Source organism: Echinops telfairi, unplaced genomic scaffold (genome assembly GCF_000313985.2).
Source record: "Echinops telfairi isolate 266 unplaced genomic scaffold, ASM31398v2 ScPeMD7_21;HRSCAF=78, whole genome shotgun sequence".
Taxonomy (NCBI): domain Eukaryota; kingdom Metazoa; phylum Chordata; class Mammalia; order Afrosoricida; family Tenrecidae; genus Echinops; species Echinops telfairi.
In genome coordinates this window covers 2,150,986-2,165,550 of record NW_022103918.1, presented here as the reverse complement: position 1 = coordinate 2,165,550, position 14,565 = coordinate 2,150,986, and the positions used below count along the sequence as shown (strand labels likewise).

At 40.4% G+C, this 14,565-nt stretch overlaps 1 protein-coding gene across 2 annotated transcripts in view; it reads right to left on the bottom strand.

The window, feature by feature from the left end:
• DERA (deoxyribose-phosphate aldolase) overlaps window positions 1-14,565 on the bottom strand; it is a 189,321-nt gene that overhangs the window by 67,174 nt on the left and 107,582 nt on the right. For both annotated transcript variants that reach the window (XM_045288489.1, XM_004713770.2), the window contains exon 6: window positions 9,384-9,512. In XM_045288489.1, the coding sequence (XP_045144424.1) occupies window positions 9,384-9,512 (129 nt within the window). The remainder of the gene's footprint in view (window positions 1-9,383; window positions 9,513-14,565) is intronic.

Here is a 14,565-nt window from a genome sequence, read left to right as displayed (position 1 = left end):
TAATCATTTCAAATGATGCAAACACAGGACTGTCATTACTTATTGCTAATGGACAATATCCGAAGAATAAAAATAGCTCCAAAGGAATTGTAAGCTGCCAGGCTGGGGCTTATCTTTCATATTCTTAATGGAGTGCTTTTAAGTGACAAAATTTAATTTTTATGAAGCAAAGCAAATCAACATTTTCTCTTATGAATCAGACTTTTCGTGCTATACTAACAATTATTTGTCTAACTTGAGGTCATGAAAGGTTTCCCTTAAATTTGTATAGTTTTAGTGCTTGCATTTAAGTCTTTGATTTCATTCTTATTTAAATAGACTGGCTTTAAATACATATATATGTGAAACAATGAGGCAAATCTGAATTATGATCATATAATAAATTACTATTACTTTTGCTAAGTATACTAGCTGCCTTATGATCTTTTTTTAATAATTAGAGAAACTAATAAAGATATTTAAGGGTAAAATGACATCTCTGTATTTTGCTCTAAAGACTTCAAGGGGAATAAAATGAGAGTCGATAAATGATATAGTGTTGAATCTGGGAAATGAGGCCACAGAGGAATACACTGCCAATTTATGTGTAAATGTGAACATATCCATAATAAGTTAAAAACCAAAATGCACACATTCTGGTACCTAATGCCTGAGTTTGAACACTGACCTTCACTATTTAAATTAACCCTTTGGTTTTTAAAAAAAACAAACTCACTGCCATTGAGTTGATTCTGACTCATAGTGACCCTGTAAGCCAGGGGAGAACTTACTGTGGTTTTTCTGAGACGGTAAATCTTCCTCCTGAGGAGTCACTGGTGGTTTTGAACCACTGACCTTGCAGTTTGTAGAGTAACGTGTAACCATTACCAGGGTTCCTCTGTGGCCCTAGACAAATTAAGTAATCTTTTTGTCTCAATTTCCTCATCTTTTAAATAAGAGGAGTACCCTCTTTATAATGCTATTGTACGAATCACATGTTAATATACAGGAAATGCTCAATACATTGCCCTTGAGCAATCAAAAGAGAAGCAAATCACTTACATCCTGGAATTTCTGGTGAGAACTCACAAGCACCATGGCAGTACAGGAAAAACCATGGTCCACTGCAAGGGTTAAGCTAAACATTCCATTAAAAAAACAAGTGTCAATTCCAACTCTCAGCAGCCCTATAGGATACAGTAGAACTGCCCCTTGAGGCTTTCCAAGGTGTACATCTTTATAGGAGCAGAAAGCCTCATCTTCGTCCTAAGGAACAGCTAGTGGGTTTGAACCAATGACCTTGCAATTAGCAGTCCAATGGGTAACCCATTACCACAACCAGGACTCCAAACCCACAATAGTCCAGACCAGGAGTCCTAAACTACAGCCTGCGGAGCACATGCGGCCTGCCGAGGACATTTATCTGGCCCGCCAGGTGTTTTTGCCCCGTTTTGTTTTTTACTTCAAAATAAGATATGTGCAGTATGCATAGGAATTTGTTCATAGTTTTTGTTTTTTTTTACTATAGTCCAACCCTCCAACAGGTCTGAGGGACAGTGAACTGGCGCCCTGTTTAAAAAGTTTGAGGACCCCTGGTCCAGACTATAGCTAAACCTCAAAATGATCAAGAAGAACCACTAGTAAAGTAAATCCCTACAAGTACAAAACTCAACACACTTAAAAGTAGGTAATAAACATAGCAGGTCCAGAACACAATTAAAAAAATTATCTGAATAAAATTATCTGTGCAAAAAATACTGGACAAAGAAGCAGGTTAAGAAAAAAAACAATTAAAAAAGAAATAAAAAGAATAAATTAAAAATAAATTTAAAGAAAAGAAAACAACAATAAAAACAGACATGAGGAGCTCCCAAGGGCTCAAGTAGAAAGCAAATGTTCTGAGAATGATGAGGGCAACAAATGTACAAATGTGCTTGACGCAATGGATGGGTGTATGGATTGTGAGGAGTTGTACAAGCCCCCAATAAAATAATTAAAAAAAAAAAAACAGACATGAGAGAATCCAGATGTGAGAGATGGCAGATATAGACTTTAGGTTAGTTTACTATAAATATAACAAAGGATGCAAAGGACAATATGTTCTCAATGGGTGAAAATATAGGCAATCTCACTAGGGAATTAAAATTATAAGAAAGTATCCCAAAACTATGCACCCAATAACAGAAATAAAAATTTCACTGTACTCACTTAAAAGTACATTTGAGATAGGAATTGAGGGTTAATGAACTTTAAGGAAGGTCGAAGCCAATTAATCAGAAGCACAGAAGCTAAATTAGTAAGAAATGCATTTCAGTACTCTAAGGAATAAGATCCAACATTCACACACTTTAGGTCAAAGAAAATGATCGGTGAAATAGGGAAAAAATATATTTTGAGGTAGTTTATTGTGCCAACCTGGCCAATAAACACATGTGGGGTTAACTGAAGGGCAGAAGGATAAATGAATGGCTCGGTGGACCTCGCCTTTTGGTGCAGCTGCCTTAGCCAGTTCCCTACTTCAGCTGGCAAGGCTCACTTCCTGCCAGGCATCCCTGAGGAGAAGCCACATGGACCTACCCCAATGCGGCCCTGGGTGCTGAAGCAGCCGTGTGGAGACCCCTGCCATCGCTGAGATGCTTACACACTCACTGATTCTGCTTACCTCCTGCAGTTGGCATCATAGTGTGTTTTGTGACATGGAGGAGGACTTTGTGGATTGGTGTTGGACATATGGGCTAATGTTGGACTTGTGGGCTTGGGCAGCACTGGGTTGGGATGTTTACTTGATGAGCATTTAACCTTTGTATAAAACTCTCTCTTATACATGAGTTTCTGTGGATTTGTTTCTCTAAAGTACCCAGACTAAACACAATTTGAAAAAAATTTTTTTCAAATAAATAAATAAATAAAAATTTAAAAAAATTTTTTTTCTAATTACCTAAATTGGGTAGAAAACCTATAAACCCAGAAAACTCCAGGCAAGATAAATATAACAAAAATCATACTAAGCGTACCTTGACCAAACTATTGCTGTCGTTACTGTTTACCATCAAGTTAACTCATGGCAACCCCCTAGATGCAGTGCAGAACACTCAGTAGGGTTTCCAAGGCTCGGCCCTTTTAGACGCAGACTGCCAGCCTTGTCTTATACGGCACCTCTGGCAGTATTTAAACCACTAACCTTCTGGCTAGCAAGGGAGTACATAATCATGTCTGCTAACCAGGGACTCCACAAATCAGTGGAGGGGAAAAAAGGCAAATATTGATTGGCCACAACCAGGATAATATGGGACATCATATACAAGAAATCAAGAAGAAATGCAATTCCAAGAAATAGAATAATATATTTAAAGTGCTGAAATAAAACTGTCATCTGAAAGGTCAATATCCAACAAAATAGATTTGAAACACGAGGGCTTTTTCAGACACACAGAAGCTGGAGGAATGAATTACGAATAGCCTTGCCCTGGAAAAATGGCCATGGAAAACCAGTTGCGGCTGAAGAGAAATTAGACTGGATGGAAATTCAGATTTACAGGAATGACTAGAGAACACTGGAAATCATTTGTGCGTGAGAAACATAAACTACCCATTTAGCTCTGTTTTCCTCCTGATGATTTCCTTAAAAGACAAATAACTGTTAAGACAAAAATTACATTTTTGTAAGGTACAGCTTGCAGCATACGTTGGTGAAGAAGACTACTCAGGACTGGTGAGGGTGTAAATGGAACTCTTGTCCAGGTTCTTACTTTGGAGACCTGCAAAGCGGGACAATAATCATTCTAAAATATCTAGATGACCAAACTGATAAGTTCAGGAGGCATCTTGTAATTGTAGAGCAATTATCTAAAATAAACCACTATTTGTAGATCTAAAAAGTCAATAGGCAAAATAAAATGAAAAACAAACAAACACAACACAACAGTAGAAAATATTTGAGGAATTCAAAAGAAAGGAAGAAAAGAATAACAAATATATAAGTAAGGAAAAACAGAAAACAAATGGTAATATGACAGACTTAATCCTTACTATAGTAATAATTACATGAAATGTAAATGAACAAACCCCAGGAGTGAATCTTGAAAAGATTATGCTGAGTGAGATATATCAGTCACAAGAGGATGAACATTGTAAAATACCATTTCTTATATAAAGTATACAAAGACCAAAGTTTATTATACATAGAAGACCAAAAGATGACAGAAGAAAGGGATACATTGGGAAACCCATAATCATACTTAGATATTTAAACATCCATCTTTCCGTAGTGAAAAGAACAATAGGTATCCACATACAAACAAAACCTCTAAATCAGAAAGTGCTATCCGTCACCTTTGCCTAAATGACATGCCCAGAATTCTACCAGAAACATTGTATCTAGAAATGCATTCTTCTGAAGTGCACTTGAAGCAGATACCCAAATAAACCATAAAATAATCTCATTAATTTCAAAAGATAAAGGGATCTTACAATGGATGGTCTCTAAACATAACAGAACTTCATCTTAAGGGTCAGTAACAAGATATACAAAAATTCTACAGTGTTTGGAAATGAAACAACCCTGCAAAACAAATGAGCACAAGAAAAGTCACCCGAGAAACTAGAAAATACTGTAACCAGTGATAACCAAAACACAGTAAAGTAAAATTTGATTAACAGAGCTAAAGCAGGGTCTGGAGGAATTTTACAGCTCCGTCTATGTTAGGGGGGAAAATATGGTTTAAATCCAATGATCCAAGTTTCTACCATGAAAGGCTAGAAAGTGAAGAACAAATTAAACCCAGAATAAATAGAAGAGATATAAAAATAAGTATCAGAGAAGAAAGTAATGAAATAAAAACATAGACAATAAATAACAAAACAAAAAGTAGGTTCTTTAAACAAAATGATTAAAAACAGACAAACCCCAAGACTCTTTTTTTCTCACTCCAAAAAAGGGGGAAAGAAAATAAAAATAACCAATACCAAGAATAAAAAGGGAATAATACAAAACCCACAAACCTCAAATTAATTATAAGAAAACACTATCAACAACTTTATAGCAGCTAAATTTAAAAACATAATATTTGAAAATGCAATATATTCAAGTAAATTCCTGACACATAGAACCCTGTAGATCAGGGGTTCTCAACCTTCCTAAAGCCGCGACCCTTTAATACAGTTCCTCGTGTTGTGGTGACCTCCAACCAGAAAATTATTTCATTGCTCCTTCATAACTGTCATTTTGCTACTGTTAGGAATCGGGAACCCCTGTGAAAGGGTTGTTCAACCCCCAAAAGGGTCGCAACCCACAGGTGAGAACCGCTGCTGTAGATGGAACTGTAAGCTACCATCTTGATGAACAAATATAAGAGCGTACACAGAAAAGCTAACAAAACGAACCTCCTACAGTGGTAAAAGCAGATCAGCAGTTGAACCTGGGGCACAGGATCAGGGGTGGCAACTGACTGCAAAGGACTGCAAAGGGGTTTTCTGAAGGGATGGAAATGATGTAATTCTTCATTGGGGCAACACTTACACATGTGTATACAACTGTCAAAACTCATCACCCTGTACGTCAATAACCTGAATGCAGGTGAATGCTACGTATATCTCAATAAAACAGATTTTTTAACCAATTAAAAACAACCACACCAGCATGAAGTAATATCACTCAGCCAAAGATTTTTAAATTATTTTTATTCAGGAAGATTTTGTGTGGATTACATAGAAAAAATAAAATAAGAACATACATTTTAAAATTTAATGATTTTGAAAGAAAAACTAACAACCTTCCTGTCGGTTATATACCCTTTTAAGAAGATAACTCAATGCCCTGAGAGTAAGTAGTGACTCACAGCAACTCCTTGGGGGTTTCAGAGACTGTAACTGTTTATGGGAGTAGCAAACTCAGTCTTTCTCCAGAGGAGCTGCTGGTAGTTTCGAACTGCCACCCATGCAGCCCAACTCATAATCATTACAAACACAGGAAATAAAAACTATGCTACTCTAGTTCACAAATGTAACTTTCCTGTGTGCTAAAACCCAGCACCGTGCCTTAGGAGACAATTGTGTGAATGTAATAAACCCCAAGTCAATAGATCTAAGTTCAAAGGATGACTATGTGTAACATATTAGCTTTGTGACATTAAGTAAATCACTTAATCCTTTTACATTTCTTCATTAATTACCGGGGTTTATGTAAAGATTGTGGTTGGCATGAGCCATCAAGTTGATTCTGACTCAGACCAATCCAATCAAGTTTCCTATGGTGCACTCTTTATGGGAGTCAATCAGCAGGCCTATTCTCCCACAGAGCTGCAGGAGGTTCCAAGTGCCAACCTTTCAATTAGCAGCTGAACACATCACCAAACCACCAGCAGGGTTCCTCCAGGTAAAGATTAAGGGATATTATTTAAAGGCATCTGGTGAAGCACATTACAAATAAAGCTATATTGCTCACAGTACGTCTCAATAGACACTGGCTAAATGAAGAAATGAAACAGATAAACAAGAATGTGAACAGAGAGAGGGAAGCAGACAGGAAGCGGACCAGGGAAAGCATGCTTTTGGTCACATTATTTTTCTCTCTATTGGTAGAAGTCAGTGCAGAACACAGTCTTCCAAAACGTAATTACTTAATGCCAATGTTCCTATCATGAGGAGGTAATGGGGAGGATAGGGCTAATCTCCCAGAATTAATATACTTTCACCCTAGTTTGAATCACGTAATTCTGGGCTAACAAACCCCCATGCCGGCAAATAGCATGTAAAGGAAGCTACGTGTCTAATGTAAGACCCCATGGGCTTGCCTGGGGTTCCTAAGAATTGCTGGGAGTATTCTCTTACTCCGGACCTTTGAAATGCCAACAGAATTGAAGAAGACGGCTCAAAGTATTCCATGTATCTTTACACTCGGGTTCTGGAGACATCACTGTAAATGAGATAACCAGAGCATCTATTTTATGGCTACAGCATCAGTGATTAAATCAAGAGGTTGACTGATTTTCAGTAATGTTACAAAGAATGATACAAAGTTCCGAGAGTTTTCAAAAGTTGTACAGCAGCTTAAAAACCCAGCGAGTAAGCATGGGTAACCCGCATTAAAGACCAGAGGAGCTACAGTCTAAGGGTCTCAGTGTGGGGCCTGCAAAAGCAGGGAGCCTAGAAAGGTAACACTCACTCATGATGTGGCCTGATTAGCTGATAGAGATTTTAACAGAATGCTACAGTGGCACAAAGAAAGGATAAGAGCTTGGGGATGGGAGGAGAAGGGGCGTTAGTTAGGTAAGATAGTCCTGAAAGAAGTGATAACCTGTGCTGAATCCTACACCACAGTTAGGTGCTATTTGGGCAAAAACAATTGCAGGCCGGGTCATGCATTCAGACTTGAAAGGTTTGGGAGATGCCATTGTCAGGAATTGCAAGTAATCCTATGTGAATGGAGTGTGTGTGGTGAAGTGAAAGTACTTGGTGTGACTCTTTTGGCAATAATCTTTTAACTCTCACCAAGTGACTGGGTAGGAACATGAAAATAAAGGATAGAAGGCTCTAACTTGAAGATATGTCAGTTTTGCCATTTCGCTGGAGAGAAGTCAGAAGGGAAAATCCCACAACCATCAAGAAAAAAGAGCCACCGGTGAAGTGTGTGCAAGAACCCTTCAATCCCACCCCAAGTGGTGGAGGTGTCCAAGGCACCAGAGGCCACAGCACTGAGGCCATGAGACACAGCGGAGAAGCTGCACTGAGACCAGGACACAGGCAGTGGGCTTCACGGCCCAACGAACAAGTAAATCTGAGTGCCTTTAAGTAGGAGGTTGGCTTGCAATGTAGGATACATTTCCCAGCATTAAAGAGCTCTGTAACACTTGTCCGAGCAGGGTCAGAGGCCAAGGAGCCAAGTGGCTGAAAGGGAGCCCAGAGAGACATGGCTGAGAAGACCTGTGGTGTTGACAAACGAACTACCTTCGTAGCATTTCAAGACCTGTTAACTTCCCTAATAAACCCCTACAATTGTGAAGGTTGCCTGTGAGCTCTGTGTGGCCACAGCAATGGACCGATGATCAAACCCTGCTGAGAAGCTGTGTCCAGGAAGATGTCAGAATAAAGGAGGGTGGAGGCTTGACTGACATCTGCCTAGCAGCGATCCTTCTTAGGCTGGTGTTGAGCTGGATTCGCCTCCCGATCTGTATGACCCCGGGAAGTCACAGTGCCTCTCATGCCATGGGCTCACAGGGCCAGGGGTCTTCGGGAGATCTTTTCATTTCCTTTACATCAGGCTTGTGGTTGTTGGGTGCCATCCAGTCAATCTCAAATCACAGTGACAGAAATCAGTTTCCCAGACTGTTGCCTTGACAGCAGCAGACGGCCACTTCTTTCTCTTGTGGAGCTGCTGGATGGATTTGAACTGCCAACCTTTGGGTTACCAGTGAAGCGTTTAACCACTGCATTACGGGGACTGCGTGTAAAGGCCACAGAATGTCATTGAAGAGTATCTGGGAAAGCACGCGGCAAATCAAGTTATAATGTTCACAGTAAGCTTCAACAGATGCCGCTTAAAGGAAGTAATACAATCAGGTTACAGAATTTCTATTTTACCTTGAAGATGAGGACTAGCCACTGGAGGATTTTTGACATGCAGCACATGCAATCAAATAGTATTTTCACAAAATCATTTTGGCAACTATATGGAGAACAGATTGGAGAGGGGCAAAAGATGAGATAAGAAAACTGGTTAGGAGCCGCTTGAAGTCATCACTGTGAGGCTGGCAGGGGTCTAGAACAGCAGCACTCAGAATGGAGAAGAGTATAGACAGAGTAGGCTCTCAAGACGTGTTCTCTGAGTTATGTGAAGGTGAGAAAAAAGCCGGGATCAAGCACGATTCCCAGGACTCGAGCTTGGATGTCTAAGCGGATAGACCTGTTGTTCATGGAGACAGAATAAGTCCACTTATATTTGAAAGCATAAAAAACAATGATACTGTGCTAACTTTAAAAAAAATTAAGACAAACACAAGTAGTGGCTGCTTTAGACAGTAAAGAGACCTATCTCTGAGAAAAATCAAAAGCTTAAATTCACAGAGAGGAATAAGTCAGCGTTAAAGGCATTCCTGTCTAACATATGTTGATGAATGTATAATCAAATAATGCCAAAGACAATTCACTAACAAGAGAGCCATCTACTGCCTCTCAAGAATAGTGCAGCAATGCAATGCCGCAAGAACCATGGGAAGAAAGCCAAGAGCTTCTGACCAATTCACACAGTACAAAAAATATCTGACACCTCCAGCCAAGAAAAAAAGAAGTTTAATTCCAAAAAGTCAGCATTTTCAAGTAATAGCCAAGTGCTTTCACTTACTTATTCCCCTTTTTATACAACCACCACAATTTAAATATAAAGCATCGTGTGAATGTGAAACACTTACCTGCCATCATTGCTATCATGCTGGCTTTGTAGATATTAGTAAGAGATCCAAGTTCTCCTGTTGCCAAGATGGTTTTGAGATGAGCCTCTCCACAGGCCTTCCGAAACTGCCGAATCTCATCGTAAAGGGCTGGGGAAGGAAATAATTGAAGTCGTTACAAGGCAGGCAAGTGATAACATAACTTGGCAGCCGTTTAGAGCTGGTAGAACCCATTTTAGATTTAGGAAACATAAAACATTTGTCACTTTCTAAAAATCACCCCAATTTAATATTGCCTCCAGCATTCTGTTGCAGTTCACATCCTGTTACAGGGAATGCTTAGTTTGCTACCACGAAACTATTTCTAAGCCCTGGCCCGAGGTCCAGAGTCATGGAGCTTTTCAAATATCATTACCATGACATTCAAATTACAAACAGTGTCTATCTCTCCCATATGACAATTACTTAGAAGGAAGGGGAAGAAATCTACCTAGCATACCATGGTATGCCACTTTGCTAACTAAAAAAATGAACGAGGTCCTTATTAATTCTTCTGTTCTCTTGTTAGGATGTAAAGCAGGCCTTCTGTGGAGTGCTACCACTGAAAATAAAGACAGGACAGCTGGTCCCAGTCTCTGCCAGCATGTGTGTCCACCGATCTGTAGGGGTGTGTGTCACACAGCGTAGTATCTCATGGGGTCCCATGAACCTGCTCTCCTCCTGTATCAGACCAAACAGAATCCGTAATAATGTTCACCATTAATTTTAATCAGAAACATGATAGCGGTAAATTGCTAAAATGTAGTATTTCTCACATTATATGACTACAATTTAGAGTACTAAAAAAGATGTTACTTTGAGAACCAAGGTCTGACCCAAGCCATGCTATTTTCCACGGCCTCATATGCATGTGAAAGTTGGACACTGACTGAGGAAGACCGAAGAAGAATCCATGCATTTGAAATGTGGAGCGGGAGAAGAATATTCAAAGCACATGGTCTGCTAAAAGCACAAACTGGTGGGTCTTAGAAGAAGCATGGCCACGTGCTCTTTAGAAGCAAGGATGGTGAAATGTCATCTCACAAACGTTGAACATACTGTCAGGAGAGACCAGTCCCTGGAGATGAACATCATGCTTGATAGAGGGAAGGGGCAGCAAAAGAGAGGAAGGCTCTCCAAGAAGAGACGGATTGCCACCGTGGCTGAAATAATGGATCCGAGAGTGACAACAATGATGAGCATGGCATAGGAGCGGGCAGTGTTTTCTTCTGCTGTGCACAGAGTTGCTATGGGTATAAGTGACTTAACGACCCAGAGAAACAACAACAGCCTGAATACTAACAACAAAATTCTACAATCTTTCTACATTTAATTCCAACATTACCATTTCCAACATTATTACGTAATGAGCAGAAGCCTTTTGGGGTGTTTTCCTTTGATTACTACCTCATTCTGCAAAAGAGTTCCTGGCATGGGTTTCCAAATACTAAGTACAACAACATGTGGCTATAACACAAGAAAATCCGACAGAATCAGCAACTGTAGCAACACTGGCAGCAGCTGAAAACAAGGCCACAGGCCTTCAGCTCGTGCAGACTGTAGCACGCACGTTGACACATGCGTACAACCGGGTGACAATGACAGCTCTGACCAGAGTGCAGTCTGCAAAATAACTCTGCCAATGAGGCCTTCCGACTCATAGCGAACCTACAAGAGAGAGTACAACTGCCTCTGGGCTTCTAAGACTAAATCTTTTTTTTTAAATCATTTTAGTGGGGGATCTTATAGCTGTTGTAACAATCCATAGACCAACTGCATCAAGCATATTTGTACATGTTACCACCATTGTTTTCTAAACATTTACTTTCTATTTGAGCCCTTGGAATCAGCTCCCTTTTCCTGCCCCCGCCCCCAACCCTCGAGACCCCGATAAAATATAAATTATTATTGTTTTCATGTCTTACACTGACCACTGTCTCCCTTTACCCATGTTTCTGCTGTCCACCCCCCTGGGAGGTGGGCGGATTATGTGATCATTGTGATTGGTGCCCCCTTCCTCCACACCTTTGCCCACCTTTTCCCTACCCTCCTAGTATCACTACTCCCACTTTTGTTCCTGAGGGGCTTATCTGACCTGGATTCCGTGTGTCATAAGCTCTTATCTGTACCAGTGTACATGCTCCGGTCTAGCCAGGATTAAAAGGTAGGACTGGGGTCATGATAGTGGGGGGGTGAGGAAACTTCAAAGAACCAGAGGAATATTGTGTGTTTCATAGGTGCTATATTGTGTCCTGGCTGACTCATCCCTTCCTTGTGACCCTTCTGTGGGGAGATGGATGTCCTACTGTCTACAGATGGGTTTTGTGTCTCTGCTCTGACCCCCCTCGTTCTCAACAATATGTTTTTGTTTGTTTGTTTGGGGTCTTCTGGTGCTGGTTACCTGATTCCATTGATACCTCATAGCATAGGTTGCTGTGCTTCTTCCTTGTGGGCTTGTTGCTTCTCTGCTGGATAGCCAACTAAGAATAAGTCTTTATGGGAGTAGAGAGAATTCTCTTTCTCTCCCGGAGTGGCTGGTGGTTACAAACAGCTGACCTTGCTGTTAGTAACCCAATGTGTAACCCACTACGCTATCAGGCCTCCTAGAGAATGCACTGGAAGGTTCAAAAAGTAAATCAGCCTAGAGATTGAGTCTTTTAAATATACGATTACAAAAAAATGTTTTTGTAATTGTAACTAATTATCTAAAAAACCCACTGTTATCAGATCAATTCCAACTCATAGCAACCGAGTGATACTATACATTTTCACTTGGACAAATAGCCTCTTCTTTCTTCCGAGAGGCAGCTGGTGGGTCTGAACCATGGACTTTGCAGTTAGCAGTCCAATGAATACCTAGCAACACCATCATGCCTCCCATAACTAATTACTGGGATATTTTAATTAAAAAATTTTCTGCTCAAACATTACACAAAAATGTTATTGACAGTCATTTGGGTGTCACACACCCTCTGGCAGTGTCACTCAGTGTAGTTCACACTGTCCACTCCACCTAGCATGTATCTGACTGAACTGTTTTCTGCCTGGCCAGACAGCATCAAATCCAGGTGGACAAAGCCACCTGTGGTGCAGTTCAGAGATGCAGTCTTCACCTTGCGCATCCTGGGTTCAACACTACACCTGGCTCTGCAGGGCTCCATGCACTGCTCCCGAAAACAGTGTCATTAGGCACACACACACACACACACACACACACACAATTTCCCTCAAAAAATACACATGCACACACACACTAAAATAAAATTGAAAGAAGAAACACCTTTCTTCAGATATTTAACAAATAACTATCTATTAAAGTATAATGAGCACTAAAATTTCACAAAGAATATCCAGCACACTCCTTTGGAAAGAACACTAATGGACGTAGCTCTTGCCCTTCATCAGTTTTGTCATCCCCTCTTCTTGGACTACGGCTACTGCTACACTATCGTGTCTGAGATCAGATCCTTAATTTTCTCTTTCCGCGTAGGTTTCACAATAAGTAGTTTTATTGTAAGTGCATGGCTAAAATTCAGATAGGGAAAGCACTCACAGTAACTATAAGGGTTAGGATTAGCATTTTAAATGAGACGTCCACAGTTCACAGGTTTACTGCAGCACATTTAAATGACTGCAAATCCATCTCAAGTCAGCAAACTGAAGCCAAACCATAGAAGTTGAAACAAGATACCCATGGCTTGCCTTCCCAACACTGGACAACCTAAGCATACGCGAAAGCTCAAAGGTGAACGCTGAGCACAAGTCAAGGCAAACATTCCATTCAAGATGGTTGATCAAGGTTAGAGTCCATGACCACCAAGAGATGGTATCTACGGAAGGTTTTTAAACAAAGAAGCAAACATTTTCTTCAAAATTAGGTAGCTCTGAGTGCTGGAAATGATCGAAGATGCCACCTGGCTGCCTGACCCAGGAGAGAATCACCTTCCCATATGTCCAACGCGGCAACGTGTGCGAGATAGAAGCAGTAAAAGACTAGGCACCAACAACAATTGATGTTCTTTAACTTCAGAGAAGGAATATCGGATGGAATGGCATGCCCTGCGCTGCTGACTCGAAAAGGAGAAAGTTGTTCTCTGAGAAGTGACACCGAAATCTTGCGATCTAAAAATTTAAGAATGCTAATCCATATTTAACTTGTGATTTGATTGATGATTTTCCTCCACAGTGGAGTGTTGTCATCAAAAGCAGGCTTCAGAGTCAGACAGATGCCGATTTAACAGCCAGCTCATCACGTCCTGTGTAGCCTAAGGCAAGTTACTTCTTTCAGCCTCAATGCCATCCTTAAATGATGGATAAGAATGTTGACCAGATAGGGTGGGTTACTGTAAGGACTATAAAATAGAATACATAGAAAATACACACTGCCTGGGATACTATAAGCACTCCAAAGGTGTAATTACTATTAAATTCAGAATTCTGGTAAAATGACTTGCCTTTAAATGTTGTTGGGTAAAAGTGAGCACTTACTTCACAACCGGACCTAAATCCCTGTATAGCACCAAAATGCTGCCATATGAATTAGTGCCTATCCCAACCAGTAGATAGGGCTAGCAAATGCTTTATTCTTATAACTTTCGCTAAAATGTGAACTTTGCTCTGTATACCACAATCCTTATACATGGATCCTTACTGCATTTATGGATAAAGCCACTGTCTTTTGTATTTTTTTTAACTGTTGTTTTCTTTTTACTGTGATTTGAGTGGAAGCGTACGGTGCATTCTTTCCCCATTGCTCATGCACAGTTACAATTTGTGGCACTGAATGCAACGCCCACCCCCCATGCTTACCGTTTCTTTGTCCTCCTCCCCTACCCCTAATTAGCTTCAGATCTTTCTCCCTGGGCAAATGCTGCCCTTGGGATCTCGTATAGCTGCTTGTTCTAAGGAGTGCAACCTCCCTGGTGTCACCTTTCACTTTTTAGGCCTCTTGTTGTTTGGCTATAAGCAGAGGCACAGGGGTAAGCTGAATTCGAAGTTTGAAGGATGACTAAAGGCCATAGTAACAGGGGATCCACCAGTTTCGATCAGTAATTCTGGTCTTTTTTGTTACAAATTAACACACACCGAGTGTGGGGAAACAGATCTACTTGCATATATTTATAGGTTTAGTATTAAGGCAGCAGATGGACATTGGGCCTCCACT